Below are 15,102 nucleotides of genomic sequence, written 5' to 3' on the forward strand. Positions count from 1 at the left end.
GCAGCAGCAGCAGGAGGGGCCCCCGGCACAGAGGCAGGGAAGGCCACAGCAGCAGGAAAGAAGCAGAAAGAGATCGGAGGCCCCATCGGGAATCCAGGGGTAGGGGCCCCTCCCTAAACCCTAAACCCTAAACCCTAAACCCTAAACCCTCAAGGGCCTAAGAGCTGCCTGCAGCTGCTGCTGCACCAGCAGCCGCTGCTGCTGCTGCTGCTGCTTATGCTGCTGCTTCTGCTGCTTGTGCGGTGTGGGGAGGGGGACGTCGGGGGCTCGAGGGTTTAGAGTTTAGGGTTTAGGGTTTAGGGTTTAGGGTTTAGGGTTTGTGCTTAGGGAGAAGTGTTTCTCCAGAAAGAAGAAGGCCTCCTGCTAACGACCCTTTTGACTACGTCACCCCCAAGCAGCGGCGGCTGCAGCAGCAGCAGCAGCAGCAGCAGCAGCAGCAGCAGCAGCAGCAGCAGACGAGAGGGCGGGTCGCCGCCCCGCCGCATCCCAATTCCAGGTACAGGCGCTAGCTGCGTCAGCTGCAGCAGCAGCAGCAGCAGCAGCAGCAGCAAATCACGAGCAGCAACGGCAGTGGAAGCAGCAGCAACTGCAGCAGCAGCAAAGCAACAGCAGCAGCAGCAGTGAAAGCAGCAGCAACTGCAGCAGCAGCAGGTTATGTGGCACTAGAGCCAGCAGCACTCACATTTCTGCTGCGGGGCCCTCAACATGGAGCTACAGCAGCAGCAACAGCAGCAGCAACAGCAGCAGCTTCTGCAGCAGCAGCTGCAGCAGCAGCAGCAGCAAATGGTTCTCCTGCTGCCTCGCAGCTACCATGTGGGGTTTGTGGGGTCCAAACCCCCTATCAAATCTTCCAGCTGTTGGGGGCCCCCAGGGGGGCCCCCAGGGGCCCTCTGGGGCCCCCGGGGGGCCCCCCGGGGGCCCCCTGGGGGCCCCCCGGGGGCCCCTTGGGCCCCTTGAGGGGCCTTTCCAACAGGGGGGCCCCCAAAGCTTGCTGGGGGCCCCCAAAAGGGCCTCGGGAATTGGCAAAGGGCCCCCTTGGGGGTGCCCCTGGGGGCCCCCTAGGGGGCCCCCCGTGGAGGCCCCTTGGGGGCCCCTTTGGGGCCCCTTGGGGGCCTCCAAGCGGGCCTTTGGGGGCCCTAGGGGGCCCCCCTGGGGGGCCCCTCAGCGCATGGCAATGTGTCATATTGAGCTACGAAGTTTGTTTTTGCTTTTCTTGTCTTTTGATTCATTTTAAACTCAATTCACAAAGGGGCCCCCTTGGGGGCCCACGGGGGCCCCCTGGAGGCCTCTGGGGGGCCCCTAGGGGGCCCCTAGGGGGCCCCCTGGGGGCCCCCTGGGGCCCCTTCATATATGTGGGGCCCCCTTTTGTCCACCTGTAGGTGGAGAATTGCCCGCGGGGGCCCCTCCAAAGGGTACTGCCGTCCAAGGGTCTCCAGGGGGGCCCCCCTAAGGGGGGGCCCCCCTTAGGGGCCCCCCTTAGGGGCCCCCCAGGGGAGCTGTTCTCCTTGAGGGGCCCCCCTTAGGGGCCCCCAGGGGGCCCCCATTGAGGGGCCCCCAAGGGGGCCCCCACTGAGGGGCCCCCAAGGGGGGCCCCAGGGGGGCCCCCAAGGGGGGCCCCCCTTGAGGGGCCCCTAGAAGTCATGGAAAGGGTCTTCTGGGATTTTTGGGTCTTCCTTTGGCTGCATACAAAAGGGGACTTTGATTTAGTAGCAAATTAGAAGAAGTTGAAGTTATTTAAATGATTTAAAAAGGTTTAAAATGATTTAAAGTCATTTAAAGTTATTTAAAGTTGTTTAAAGTTATTTAAAATTGTTTAAAGTTATTTATTAAAGAAAAGAAGGTCCAATTATTTATTTGAGACGCAAAAGCGAAGCCAGAAGAGGCCTTCTGGGGCGCCAGAGTTGCTGCTGCTGCTGCTGCTGCTGCTGCTGCCATTGCTGCTGTTGCTGCTGCTGTCACTGCAGCTGCTGCTGCCATTGCTCCTGCTGCTGCTTCTGCTGCTGCTGCACTGCTGCTGCTGTTGCTGCTGCTGCTGCTGCTGCTGCTGCTGCTGCTGCTCACACTGACCTGGTCTTGGAAAACAAACAAACTCTTGTCAGCTGGGGGTACTGCAGCAAGAAGAATGCCCTCAGCTTCTTTGCTGAGGGCCCCCCGGGGGGCCCCCAGGGGCCCCCAGGGGATTCCTGAGAAGAAGGGATGGGCCTTCACTTCTGCTGCTCCGCCCTTGGTACCCAGTCGAACTGCAGGGTCTGCCTGCAGCAGCAGCGCAGCAGCAGCAGCAGCAGCAGCAGCAGTAGCAGCAGCTGCAGCCACTGTGTAGCTGCAGCAGCAGCTGCTGCAGCTATTGCGTAGCTGCTGCTGCAGCAAGGGAGCAACGGGAGCCCTAAATGCCACAGCAGAATACAGCAACAGCTGCATCAAGGAAGTGCAATACAAATAGAAGCAAGCAGCAGCAGCAGCGGCAGCAGCAGCAGCAGCAGCAGCAGCAGCAGCAGCAAACCTGCAGCAGCTCCTTAATTATGTTCTTTGCATCCCTGGGAAATCCTTTAGGGAATTTAAGCGACGCAGGAGACCGCGCAGCCAATTCGCTCACACGCAACGAACTGCAGCAGCAGCAGCAGCAGCAGCAGCAGCAGCAGCAGCAGGAGAAATGAACGGCAGCAGCAACAGAGCAGCAACAAGACGGGAGGTTCACGATCAGCAGCGTAAAGCAGCTGCAGCAGCAGCAGCAACAGAAAGCAGCAGGGAGCCCTCTCAGCCTCAGCAGCAGCAGCAGTTGCTGCTCCTGCTGCAGCAGCCATTGCTGCTCCCGCTGCAGCAGCCCCTTCCCTAGCCACAGAACCTCCTAGGGGCCCCCAGGGCCCCCAGCCCACCCCGGGGGCCCCCAGGGGCCCCCAGGGGGGCCCCCAAGGGCCCCCAGGGGGGCCCCCGGGGCCCCCAACCCACCCTAGGGGCCCCCTGCTGCTGCTTACGGGTCTTTTTCATAATCTTTGTAGCCAAAGGGTGCAGAGCTGCAGACAAGCAGCAGCACATTTGCTGCACCCAATCAGCAGCAGCAGCAGCAGCAGCAGCAGCAGCAAGCACACAACAGCAGCAGCGAGGAAACAGCACATCCAGCAGCCGCTGGAGGCAGCAACGACATCCGGCGGCAATAACAGCAGCAGAAAGACCAGCAGCAGCAGCAGCAGCAGCAGCAGCAGCAGCAGCAGCAGCAGCAGCAGCAGCAGCGCACCCAGTGAGGCATTCGTAGAGCAGCACCCCCAAGCCCCACCAATCAACAGGGGCCCCCATATACCCGTCAGAAGGGTCCTCAGGGGGGCCCCCAGAAACAGAGGGGCCCCCACAAGCAGAGGGGGCCCCAGAGGGGCCCCCAAGGGGGCCCCCAGAGGGGCCCCCAGAGGGTTCCTTACAAGAATTCAAACTTGACCCTTTTGGGGGCCCCCCTGGGGGCCCCTCTGGGGGCCCCCCTGGGGGCCCCCTTGGGGGCCCCTCTGGGGGCCCCTCTGGGGGCCCCCCTGGGGAGTTCCCTTGGGGGACCCCTTGGGGGGCCCCTTGGGGGCCCCCTTGGGGGGCCCCTTGGGGGCCCCCTTGGGGGCCCCCTTGGGGGCCCCCTTGGGGGGCCCCAGTTGCTGGGGGGCCCCCAGAGCCTTTGGCTGCCACCTCAGGGGCCATAGAGTGAACTGTTCCACAGAAGGAAAACGCGCGGGGCCTGGAACCACAAACCCTAAACCCTAAACCCTAAACCCTAAACCCTAAACCCTAGGCTGAGGGTTTTCTCGTAAAGCGCCGGGGCAAACGCGAGGCGGGGCTGAAGGCGCGCAGCTGGACGCCCGAAAGCCCGCGGGTTCGGGGCCCAGGGCTTAAAGTTTAGGGTTTAGGGTTTAGGGTTTAGGGTTTAGGGTTTAGGGTTTAGGGTTTGCCTGGCGGAGTCTATTCTGCAGGCAAAGCCAAAGTCCACCAACTTGGGGCGGCCCCCAGAATCCAAAATGACATTAGAGGCTTGGAGGTCTCTGTGGGCCCAGCCCGCTGCATGCAGGTGTTCGAGGGTGACAGTTATCTGCAGCACAAACCCTAAAGCCTAAACCCTAAACCCTAAACCCTAAACCCTAAACCCTAAGCCCCACGCCCTAGGCGCTGGGCCCTCCGCGCTGGGAGGCACGCGCCCGCTGGCCGAACCCTCGGCACTAAACCCTAAACCCTGAAGGCCCTTCCAGCGGACGCACAGCCAAACCCTAAACCCTAAACCCTAAACCCTAAACCCTAAACCCTAAACCCTTAAGAGGTAGGCCGCTTCAGAGCTTGGGGTTTCGAGCTTGGAGTTTTGGGTTTATAGTTTAATTTCAGCGCTTAGGGTTTGACCTTCACCTCCCCAGGGCAGCTGCCCTCCACGCAGCCCCTAAACCCTAAACCCTAAACCCTAAACCCTAAACCCTAAACCCTAAACCCTACCTCTGCAGCGTACCACCGGGCCCGCTCCAGACTTAGGGCCCCCCCTAGTCTTATGTGCTTATAAAGGGGCCCCCCATCAACAAGACTGAAAACGAAGTAAAGAAAAGCTCCTTCCCTGAAGCTTTCCTCCCTGCGCACAAACAGCGAGGGTTTAGGGTTTAGGGTTTAGGGTTTAGGGTTTAGGGTTTAGGGTTTGGGGTTCGGCTCGGGCTGAGGTTTAGCCGCAAAGCTAGGGTTTACGCAGCAGCAGAAGGGGCCGAGATCTGGAACATCCGAAGATTCACCGCCCAGGCTTTAGGGTTTAGGGTTTGGCGTTTAGGGTTTAGGGTTTAGGGTTTAGGGTTTAGGGTTTACAGGGTGTGGCATCTGTGCTGCAAATTAGGGTTTAGCTTGAGGGCCTCCAAACACTTTCTTTCCCCCCAAAGATGCTCCGCCTGCTTCGCCGATTTTATCGAGCTGAGGGGGACTTCCTTCAGTGCAAAGTAGCTGCTGCTGCTGCTGCTGCTGCTGTTGCTGCTGCTGCTGCTGCTGCTGCTGCTGCTGCTGCTGCTGCTGCAGGTGTTAGGACCAGCGCTGCTGGAAGTGTCGGCGTCGTCGGCGCCCCGCTGCTGCTGCTGCTCTTGCTGCTGCTGCTGCTGCTCTTGCTGCTGCTGCTGCTGCTCTTGCTGCTGCTGCTGCTGCTCTTGCTGCTGCTGCTGCTGCACTAGCCACACTGTCGACTTGCTGCAGGAAGCAAGGGCCCCCATTTTCTTGTACCCTCGGACAAGGGTACCGGGGCCCCCAGCAGTAGGGCAGCGCAGGGGGGCCCCCCTGGCCGCGAGGATATCCATGGGGCCCCTAGGGTTTAGGGTTTAGGGTTTAGGGTTTAGGGTTTAGGGTTTAGGGTTTAGGGTTTAGGGTTTGGAGTTCACGCGCAGGTCCAGGCTCGAGGGTCGAGGGTTTAGGGTTTAGAGCTCGTGCTCTAGCCAGGTTGAGGGTTTAGATACTAGGGTCTAGGGCTTAGGAGTTGAGCCTGGAATCTAGCGTTCAGTGCCTAGGGTTTGAAAATTAGGGTTTAGGGTTTAGGGTTTAGGGTTTAGGCCGTGCTGGAAGGTTCTGCTGCTGCAGCGGCCAGCGAGCAACAGAAGATGCCCTGGGGGCCCCTGAGCAAAAAGTTGAAAAGGAAGAACTGCATTAAATGAATTATTTAATTTAATTTAATTTAATTTAATTAATTTAATTTAATTAATTTAATTTAATTTAATTTATTCAATTAAAATTCGGAAGACACGGCCTCAATGCTTGCTGCGCAGCAGATCAGCCAGAGCCCGAGACGATGCTCAGTGCGCTCTAAACTCTAAACCCTAAACCCTAAACCCTAAACCCTAAACTCTAAACCCTAGCTTCTAGACTTAAACCCTAAACCCTAGCTCCGGGAGTTTAACCTTAAACGCCAAACCTTATGCCCTAGCCTCCGGCTAAACCCTTGCTAATGAGTGTACAAGAGCCTAGGGCTTAGGGGGACCCTCGAGGGCTTAGGGTTTAGGGTTTAGGGTTTAGGGTTTAGGTGGCCCAACCACTTAGCCGAAACAACTTCGAATACAGACCGACTTAGCCACGGGACGCCGGCGTGCAGCCCTGAACCCTAAACCCTAGAAGTCAAACCCTAAACCCTAAACCCTAAACACTAAACCCTAAACCCTAAACCCTAGCTTGCCGAGCCAAACTACCGAACTACTAGGGGCCCCCTAACCCTTATAAAGCCATGGGCCCTTAAGCTATCAAGGGGGCCCCAGTGGCCCACCAAAACCCTTTTTAGGGGCCCCTAGAAGGGCTAGGGGGGCCCCTAGGGGCCCCCAGGCCTTCAGTTGTCACCTTTCTAGGGTTTAGGGTTTAGGTTTTAGGGTTTAGAAATGCGTGGGGGCCCCCAAAGGGCCCCTAAAGAGCAGTTTCTTTTCGTTTCTTTGAGCTGAGGCTGACGGGGGCCCCCTCTAGCTTTCTTTTTTCCTTTTTCTGCTTCAAAGTACCCTTTTTCCCCCCCTCTTTAGAAGCCTCTTGGGGGCCCCCAGGCTGGGGGCCCCCCTGGCTGGGGGCCCCCCTGGCTGGGGGCCCCCCTGGGGGCCCCCCTGGGGGCCCCCCGGGGGGCCCCCTGTGGAGAGTTGTTTGTACCCCTGTGTCTGCATATTCGAGAACTAGCCTTCTGCCGTACAAGTGGGTGCTGCTGAGGGTTTGGAGTGCAGCAGCAGCAGCAGCAGCAGCAGCAAAAGTGACGAATCCGAAGCCTCTGCTGCTGCCTGCTGCACTTCTTGGAATGCGAACTGAGACAATTTCTCCGAAGGGAGAAAAAAGGTCTCTCAAGTCTTTGCTGCTGGCCTCGAAGCCGAGGTTTTTGACGACGATTTTGCTGCTGCGCGCGCCGCTGCTGCTGCTGCTGCTGCTGCTGCTGCTGCTGCTGCTGCTGCTGCGGGCGCGGGGCTTCGCCAAAGACACCTGCAGCAAATGCCCGTCTATCACCAAGCCTTGCAGCTGCTTTGCTGCTGCTGCTGCTGCTGCTGCACTCTCGTACTCCACGAACGCGTAGCCCATAGATAAGACCTCGGGGGGCCCCCGGGGGGCCCCCGGGGGCCCCCTAAGGGGGCCCCTCTTGGTCATTAAGTGGGCCCTTATGAACCCTTTTGAATGTTCAAATGCTTCTGTAAGGGCCTCTTGCGTTGTTTTGAAGTTTAGGTTTTTAACGAACAAACTGGCAGTTGCTGCTGCTGCTGCTTCCTCTTCTTCTGCGTCTGCTGCTGCTGCTGCTGCTGCTGCTGCTGCTGCTGGCGCTGCAGCCGCTGTGGCTGCTGCAGTGGCGGCCGCAGCAGCCTTGGCTGAGGCCGCGTCCTTCTGCGGCAAGGCGCTGTCTGCCGCTGCTGCCGCTGCTGCTGCTGCTGCTGCTGCAGAAGGGTCTCCCGCAGCAGCAGCAGCAGCAGCAGCAGCAGAAGCAAGAGCAGCAGCAGCTTCTGCTTGAGCTTCTCCCCGCCTTTCTCTGTCTTCTTTAAAAACTGGAACTGGAGCTGTCTCAATCAGCAGCGGGACATTTTTATACTTGCGGAAGCTGAGGCGGCGCAGCGCAGCAGCAGCAGCAGCAGCAGCAGCAAACTGCACCACCAGCAAAGTCTTGGAAGGAGATAAACAAAAACGCAAAATCTCTCCGTGTCTTCGAAACAAATTAAAAAGTTCTGCTGCTTCGACTCGAGCAGCAGGCAGCTGCTTCACGATCAGCGTGTCTTTGCTGCGTTCGGTGTCTGCTGCTGCTGCTGCTGCTGCTGCTGCTGGTCCCGCTGCTGCTGCTGCTGCTGCTGCTGCTGCGTCGTACGTTGCTGTCATGGGGTCTGCGCCCCTGCGAATGAAAGCAGCAGAAATTAGGCCTTCTCTTTCGATCCATTCTTTGGTTTGCTGCAGCACGTGGGCCTCCGCAAGTGCTGCTGCAGCAGCAGGAGTGGTTTGCTGCTGCTGCTGCTGCTGCTGCTGCAGCAGCAAGTCGCGCTTCGAGACCGAGAGCGCAGCGCCTGCTGCGTCTGCTGCTGCTGACGGCAGCACGTACAGCAGGTTCCAGGCCTTTTGCGGCTGCTGCTGCTGCTGCTGCTGCTGCCGCTGCTGCTGCTGCTTCTTCTTGAAGCTGGTTTTCTCGCCCCCGCGCTGCTGCTGCTGCTGCTGCTGCTGCTTCGGCTGCGCAGCAGCAGCAGCAAGGATGCGCCCCCGGTAAACCATGCCGTTGAGCTGCTGCAGCGCAGCAGCAGCAGCTTCAGCAAACACAAAAGTCACCAAAGCTCTTCCTAAAGACTTTTTGCTTTCTTTGTCTTTCATTAAAATAACTTCTGCTGCTTCTCCTGCTGCTGCTGCTCCTGCTGCTGCTCCTGCTGCTGCTGCTGCTGCTGCGCTGCACAGACACCGCACGTCTTCTTCGCTGCTGCTGTAGGGCAAGTTGGTAATTAAGAGCCGCCCGTGTTCCTCCAGCAGCTGCCGCTCCAGTTCCTGCTGCTGCTGCTGCTGCTGCTGCTGCTGCTGCTGCTGCTGCTGCTGCTGCTCCTGCTGCTCCTGCTGCTGCTGCTGCTGCTGCTGCTGCTGCTGCAGCCACGCCAGGTCGTCCGGCTCGTCCTCCTCCAGCAGCGCCGCGAGGGCTGCTGCGGTCGTGGCTGCGCCCTCATCTGTTGCTGCTGCTGCTGCTGCTGCTTCTGCTGCTGCTGCTGCTTCTGCTGCTGCTGCTGCTTCTGCTGCATCGTCGAACAAAACGTGCTGCCTTTCAGCCTTCATTCCCGCCTTAGTTGGGACCACCTTGTGCTTCCACTTGCCGGCCTCTGCTGCTGCTGCTGCCTTTGCTGCTGCTGCTGTTGCTGCTGCAGTGTCTGCTGCGTCCTTGGCCGCAGCCCCAGCAGCAGCAGCAGCAGGAGCAGCAGCAGCAGCAGCAACAAACGCGCGAGGCAGCGCAAAGTCTACTTCTATCTTTCGGGTGTACACGTAAGTCCCCCGCAGCTGCTGCAGCAGCGCAGCAGCAGCAGCTTCTGTCTCCAACCCCACAAAAGCAATTCCGCGGCTTTTGCCTTCTTTATTTCTCTTGATGGCGCAGTAGGTGATGCTGCTGCTGCTGCTGCTGCTGCTGCTGCTGCTGCAGGCAGCAGCAGCAGCAGCAACGTGCTCCCGCAGCGCCTCTTCCGTCAAAAACGGGGGCAAATTCCTAATTATTAATCTGCTGCTTTTGTAGCCAGCAGGAACAGCCACGGGAGTGTAGTAGGGCCTGCTGTGGGGCCCCTTCTGCTGCTGCTGCTGCTGCTGCTGCTGCTGCTGCTGCTGCTTGTGGCGCTGCTGCTGCTGCTTGGGCTGCTGCTGCCGCTGCTGCTGTTGCTGCTTGCTGCTCCCCAGCCTGCGCGAGGGGTTTGCTTTGTGCTTTTCCGCCATTATGGCCAAAGAAGAAGGCTAAACCCTAAACCCTAAACCCTAAACCCTAAACCCTAAACCCTCGGGGCCCTCTCATGTGTGGGGCCCCAAGAGGGTCCAATTTCTGCGTCTTCTGCGAAAACAAAAGTCCGAAATATAAAATAATTTAAAATTAATTTAATTAAAAAGAATTTAAAGAAATTTAAATCAATTTTAAGCCCCAGAACAACCGGGGGGCCCCCCACGGGGCTTCCATGGGGCCCCCAGACGTGGGGGCCCCATGGCCCAGCCCCTGCCCAGCTGCTGCTGTTGCTGCTGCTGCTGCTGCTGTTGCTGCTGCTGCTGCTGTTGCTGCTGCTGCTGCTGCTGTTTTATTTCCTATTTTTTAATTTAATTATATTATGGAAGGCTTTTAATTGAAGGTCACTTTTGCGAGTTTTGACTCTCCGTCTTTTTCAAGCAACTTCAGCAGCAGATATTTGCATTTATTTGAATGAATTTGAATGAAAATTAATTAAAATTAATTAAAATTAATTAAAATTAATTAAAATTAATTAAAATTAATTAAAATTAATTGAAATAAATTGAAATAAATGGATTTAAATACAATCAAAGATGTTTTCAAGAAATAAATGTCTTCAGTCCCACACAAACAATTTGCATGCATGCAGAAACTGTTTTGCATTGCATGCGAATTTCCTCTTTTGCATTTATTTTAATTTAATTTAATTTAAATTTTAAATACATTTTTTATTTTAAAAAAGAAAAAGAAAAAGTTGAGTTTATTTAAATTTAATTTAATTTAAACTTTAAATGCATTTTATTTTAAAAAAGAAAAAGTTGAGTTAATTTTAATTTAATTTGATTTAAATTTTACATGCATTTTATTTAAAAAAAAGAAAAAGGTGAGTTTATTTTAATTTAATTTGATTTAAATTTTAAGTGAATTTTTTTAAAAAAGAAGAAAGAAAAAGTTGAGCTCAAAAGGATCCAAAAGGAACTAAAAATGAAAAATGCAAAAAGAATTTTAAAAGGTTTAAAAGACTTGAAAGATTGAAATATTTATTTTTAATTTAATTATTTAAAAATAAATATTTTAAAATAAATATTTTAAAATAAATATTTTTAAAAAAACTGTCAAAAGAATTTCAAATTCGAAATAATTTCAAAAAGAAAAAATTGACTTCGAAAAAAATAATTTTTGAAACTTTTGGGACCCAAAAAGATTCACAAAATGCAAAAGTTGCAAAAGAGTTAAAATAAACAATAAAATGAAATGAAAATAAATTAATTTCTTTTCCGTTTCTTTTCATTATTTATTTTATTTTATTTTATTTTATTTTATTTTATTTTATTTTATTTCTTTTTTCATTTTATTTCCTTCTTCATTTTGCAGCGTTTTTGAAGTAACCTTCTGCATGCGCCTGAAGGCGCGTTCCTGTCCAAACCCTAAACCCTAAACCCTAAAATCTAAACCCTAAACCCTAAACCCTAAACCCTAAACCCTAAACCCTTGTTGTGACGCTTTTGTTTCTTTTTGCTGCGTGATGCACACTGAAGGAGTTTCTCTTTAAATATATTTTATTTGAAATTTTATTTTTTGGAATTCTTTTTAAATTTATTTTTCTAATCAAAACGCCTTTTGAACTTCGGAAAAGTTTGAAAAGTTCAAAAATAAATTCTATTTATTAATTCATTTTATATTTCTGCATTTAATTCATTTTCATTTATTTTAATTTTCATTAAAGTCCATTTTTTGAATTCTTTTTGTCTTTTTGTTCGTCGAAAAAAAACTTTTTCTTCGACATAAAAAGGGCTTTGCTGCAGCAGCAGGCCCGCCATAAACCGTAAACCCCAAACCCTAAACCCTAAACCCTAAACCCTAAACCCTAAACCCTGGCAGGATGCTCCCGTCAAGAAAGCGCAGCTTCGGGAGGCCCCCAGAAACAGCAGCGCGATATGCTGCAGCAAATCAAAATGCCACATTAAAGTGCTGCACTAACCCAGCAGCAGCAGCAGCAGCAGCAGCAGCAGCAGCAGCAGCAGCGACAGTAGGGCAGCAGCAGCTCTATCAGCAGCAGCAGCAGCAGTACGACCGCGGCAGCTCTAGCAGCAGCAGCAGGAGCAGCAACAGCAACAAAACAGCAGCAGCAGCAGAAACAACACAGCAGACGCAGCAGCAGCAGCAGCAGCAGCAGCAGGAGTAGCAGCAGCAGCAGCAGTAGCAGCAGCTGCTTACCCAGTTGGTCCACAAGATCTGCAATTGGGTTTCCCAATAGGTAAAGCTCCTGCAGCAGCAGCAGCAGCAGCAGCAGCAGCGGCAGCAGCAGCAGCAGCTGAGCTAGGGTTTTCAAGTACGCATTGTGGGGCTTCAGCACTTTGAGTTTGGCAAGGCAGCTTAGGGTTTAGGGTTTAGGGTTTAGGGTTTAGGGTTTGGGGTTTCGGGTTTTGAGTTTACCTCCAGATTCGGTAGACAACAGTTCAGTGTGTTGACAACGGACAAGAGCGCCTCATGCTGCTGCTGCTCCTCCTGCTGCTGCTGCTGCTGCCCCTGCTGCTGCTGCTGCTGCTGCTGCTGCTCGGGCCCCACAGCATTGTCAAATAAAGAAAAGGAAGTGAGCGAAGGCAGCAGCGGCATATCTGCTGCTGAGAAGCGGCAGATTCTGTTGCAGCCTAAAGAAAGACTACACAGCAGCAGCAGCAGCAGCAGCAGCAGCAACAGCAGCACAAGAGGTGCAGCAGCAGCAACAGCAGCACCGATGCAGCCCCGCTCGTGCCAAGGCAAACAGAGAGCAGCAACAGCAGCAGCAGCAACAACAGCAGCAACAGCAGCAGCAGCAACAGCAGCAAAAGCAGCGGCAGCAACAGCAGCAGCAACAGCAGCAACAGCAGCAACAGCAGCGGCAGCAACAGCAGCAGCAACAGCAGCAACAGCAGCAGCAGCAGCAGCAGCAGCAGCACTTACGTCCTTAGCGTCGGGTGGTTGTTGAGTATTTGTTTCAATCCTTTTATTGTTTTTAATCTGTTGTATTTCAAATCCAACACCTCGAGCTGCGGCAGCAACCCCACAAAGTCCCCTGCTGCTGCTGCTGCTGCTGCTGCTGCTGCGGGGGCCCCGCTGCTGCTGCTGCTGCTGCTGCTGCTGCTGCTGCTTAGGTCCTCTAGAGCAGCAATTTTGTTGTAGTTCAGCCGCAGCTCCCGCAGCTGCTGCAGCGGGGGGCCCCCCAAGAAGCTGGGCAGCCGCGTGAGTTCATTAGCTGAGAGACACAGACACCAGAGTTTGTCTGCTGCTGCTGCTGCTGCTGCTGCTGCTGCTGCTGCTGCTGCTGGGGGCTGTGCTGCTGCGGGAAGCGAGAAGAAGCCGTGCTGCTGCAGCGCTGCTGCTGCTACGCCCCAGTCAAACTCTGTCAAGACATTGCGAGATAAATCGAGTTCCCAGAAATTCCCTGCTTCATCTGCTGCTGCTGCTGCTGCTGCTGCTGCTGCTGCTGCTGGAGCTGTTGCTGCTGCTGCTGTCGCTCCTGCGGCATGTTGCTGCTGCTCGCTCCTCGACGAGACTGTCGCCTGCGCGTCCTGCTGCCGTTTTTGCCCCTGCTGCTGCTGTTGCTGCTGCTGCTGTTGCTGCTGCTGCTGTTGCTGCTGCTGCTGCTGCTGCTGGATGCGTAGGCTAGCTGTTAGAAGGTCCCTCGTTACCTTGAGATGCTGCTGCCGCCCCACCACCCGCAGGCGCTGCAGGCGAGGGTCGAAGCAAACAGACAGCACCGGATTTGCTGCTGCTGCTGCTGTTGCTGTATTTGCTGCAGCTGCTGCTGCAGTTGCTGCTGCTGCTGTTGCTGCGGCAGAAGCTGCATCCGCCGGCGCTGCGGCTGCGGCTGTTGCTGCTGACGCTACCTGCTGCGCTGCTCCCGCCTCTGCTGCTGCTGCTGCTGCAGCGTGGGCTGCGGGCTCTGTCGGTGCTGCTGCTGCTGTTTGCATTGTTGCTGCTGCAGCAGCAGCCCGCTGACTATCCAGTCCAGCGAGCTCTAAAGAAGCAGCAAAAACCCCAAAACATGAAAAAGAAGTAATTAAATTAAAATATTAAATTAAAATTAATAAAAGTTCATCCACTTTGAAGCAGGAAGTCTGTGGGCCCCCAGCGCCGCGGCCGAGGGGCCCCCGTGTGGCTGCCGAACGCAGAAAGGGAGAACAAAATAATGTAAAAAAATTAAATTTGCAAAATTAAATTAATTATTTTGAATAAATGCAACAAAATGCTCAAATTATAGCTGAGTTCTGCGCCAGGAGGGGCTGCAGCAACGCTCCAGGATCTGCTGCTGCTCGTGCTGCCTCGACACTTGCTGCTGCAGCGACGAAGCCAGCAGCAGCAGCAGCAGCAGCAGCTGAAACAGTAGCAGCAGCTGGCAGCTGGTGCTGCAGCACGTGGCCTCTCATCAAGAACAGCAACACCAGCAGCACAGACACCTGCACAGCAGCAGCAGCAGCATCAACAGCAATAGCAACAGCAACAGCAGCAGCAGCAACAGCAACAGAAGCAGCAACAGCAACAGAAGCATCAGCATAGAGCAAACACAAGCTCTCCTCGGGGAGAATTAAGCCAACAGCAGCAGCAGCGACTACAGCAACAGCAGCAGCAGAACACAGCAGCAGAAATAGTGTCGGCAGCAGCAGCAGCAGCAAAACTAGCAGCAAACGAAGAAGTCCCAACAGCGGTAGCAACAGCAGCAAAGACGGCGCGGCCGCGGCAGCAGCCTAAAGAGCAGCACGTGCTACTGGAATTAGCAGCAGCAGCAGCAGCAGCAACAGCAGCAGCAGCAGCACGCCCTTCCCCACAAGTCCCTCCATAGCCGGCACCAGCAGCAGCAAAAGCAACAGCAGCAGCAGTAGAAGGAAGTTTGGCCACTGCAGCAGCAGCCACAGCCATAGCAGCTACACCAGAACTGCTGCTGCCCTCAGCTTCAGCAGCAGCAGCAGCAGCAAAATCTGCGGCAGCTCCAGCAGCAGCAGACCCAGCAAACTCAGCAGCAGCAGCACCAGAAGCCCGAGCAACAGCAGCAGCCCCAGCAGCCGCAGCAGCAGCAGCAGCGCCCCGCAGCGGAGCAGCAGCAGCGCCAGCAGCAGCCCCTCGGGTTGCAGCAACGAGCGCAGCCACAGCAGCAGCAGCAGCAGCAGCAGCAGCAGCAGCAGCGTGAAGGCGATGGCGACGGCGTTTGTGCACCGTTTGCTGCTGGCAACAGAAGGGACTTTTGTGGGGAAGTTTTTCTTTTCTTCAATTTGCTGTTTTGCTGCTGTTGCTTTTGCTGCTGATCGAAAAATAGTTAATTACCTTTTGGCCTTTTTCCACCCCCTGGCAAGTCGACTCGCAAGGGTTTAGGGTTTAGGGTTTAGGGTTTAGGGTTTAGGGTTTGGGGTTTAGGGTTTGGGGTTTAGGGTTTAGGGTTTAGGGTTTAGGGTTTGGGGCTTAGGGTGTAGGGATTGGGGTTTAGGGTTTGGGGCTTAGGGTGTAGGGATTGGGGTTTAGGGTTTGGGGCTTTGGGTTTAGGGATTGGGGTTTAGGGTTTAGGGTTTAGGGTTTGGGGTTTAGGGTTTTGTGTCTTTGCAGTTCCTCTTCTCGGGATGGAGGGCGGGGTCTCCTGTAATGGGAGCTCTTCCTCGAAAGAGCATCAGAGGTGGGTTATTGCTGCTGCTGCTGCTGCTGCTGCTGCTGCTGCTGCTGCTGCTGCTGCTGCTGCTGCTGCTGCTGCTGCTGCTGCTGCTGCTGCT

General features: G+C 54.7%; 4 protein-coding genes across 4 annotated transcripts in view; 1 reads left to right on the plus strand and 3 right to left on the minus strand.

The window, feature by feature from the left end:
* The window catches only part of ENH_00057550 (chemotaxis protein, putative), a gene marked incomplete at both ends in the record, with an annotated part of 1,086 nt that extends 577 nt beyond the window's left edge, over positions 1–509 (plus strand). Inside the window, 2 exons of the mRNA XM_013581764.1 lie at positions 1–99; positions 328–509. The exon at positions 1–99 is cut by the window's left edge and continues 221 nt beyond it. Of these exons, the coding sequence (XP_013437218.1) occupies positions 1–99; positions 328–509 (281 nt within the window). The remainder of the gene's footprint in view (positions 100–327) is intronic.
* Positions 510–1,803: 1,294 nt separating this feature from the next.
* Positions 1,804–5,195, minus strand: ENH_00057560 (AGC kinase, putative; the record flags this gene model as incomplete). The annotated part of the gene is made up of 7 exons (XM_013581765.1): positions 1,804–2,253; positions 2,501–2,603; positions 2,973–3,011; positions 3,233–3,709; positions 3,963–4,057; positions 4,450–4,579; positions 4,804–5,195. The coding sequence occupies 7 exons, from the start codon at positions 5,193–5,195 to the stop codon at positions 1,804–1,806; spliced, it is 1,686 nt and encodes a 561-aa protein (XP_013437219.1).
* Positions 5,196–6,366: 1,171 nt separating this feature from the next.
* On the minus strand, positions 6,367–9,363 carry ENH_00057570 (RNA recognition motif-containing protein, putative; the record flags this gene model as incomplete). Its single annotated transcript, XM_013581766.1, has 1 exon — positions 6,367–9,363. The coding sequence occupies one exon, from the start codon at positions 9,361–9,363 to the stop codon at positions 6,367–6,369; it is 2,997 nt and encodes a 998-aa protein (XP_013437220.1).
* Positions 9,364–10,727: 1,364 nt separating this feature from the next.
* On the minus strand, positions 10,728–13,317 carry ENH_00057580 (hypothetical protein, conserved; the record flags this gene model as incomplete). The annotated part of the gene is made up of 4 exons (XM_013581767.1): positions 10,728–10,780; positions 11,582–11,630; positions 11,801–12,026; positions 12,308–13,317. 4 exons carry the CDS (start codon positions 13,315–13,317, stop codon positions 10,728–10,730), a joined length of 1,338 nt encoding a protein of 445 aa, XP_013437221.1.
* Between the last annotated feature and the right edge of the window lie 1,785 nt (positions 13,318–15,102).

This window comes from Eimeria necatrix, genomic scaffold, assembly GCF_000499385.1.
Source record: "Eimeria necatrix Houghton genomic scaffold, Enh_scaff485, whole genome shotgun sequence".
Taxonomy (NCBI): domain Eukaryota; phylum Apicomplexa; class Conoidasida; order Eucoccidiorida; family Eimeriidae; genus Eimeria; species Eimeria necatrix.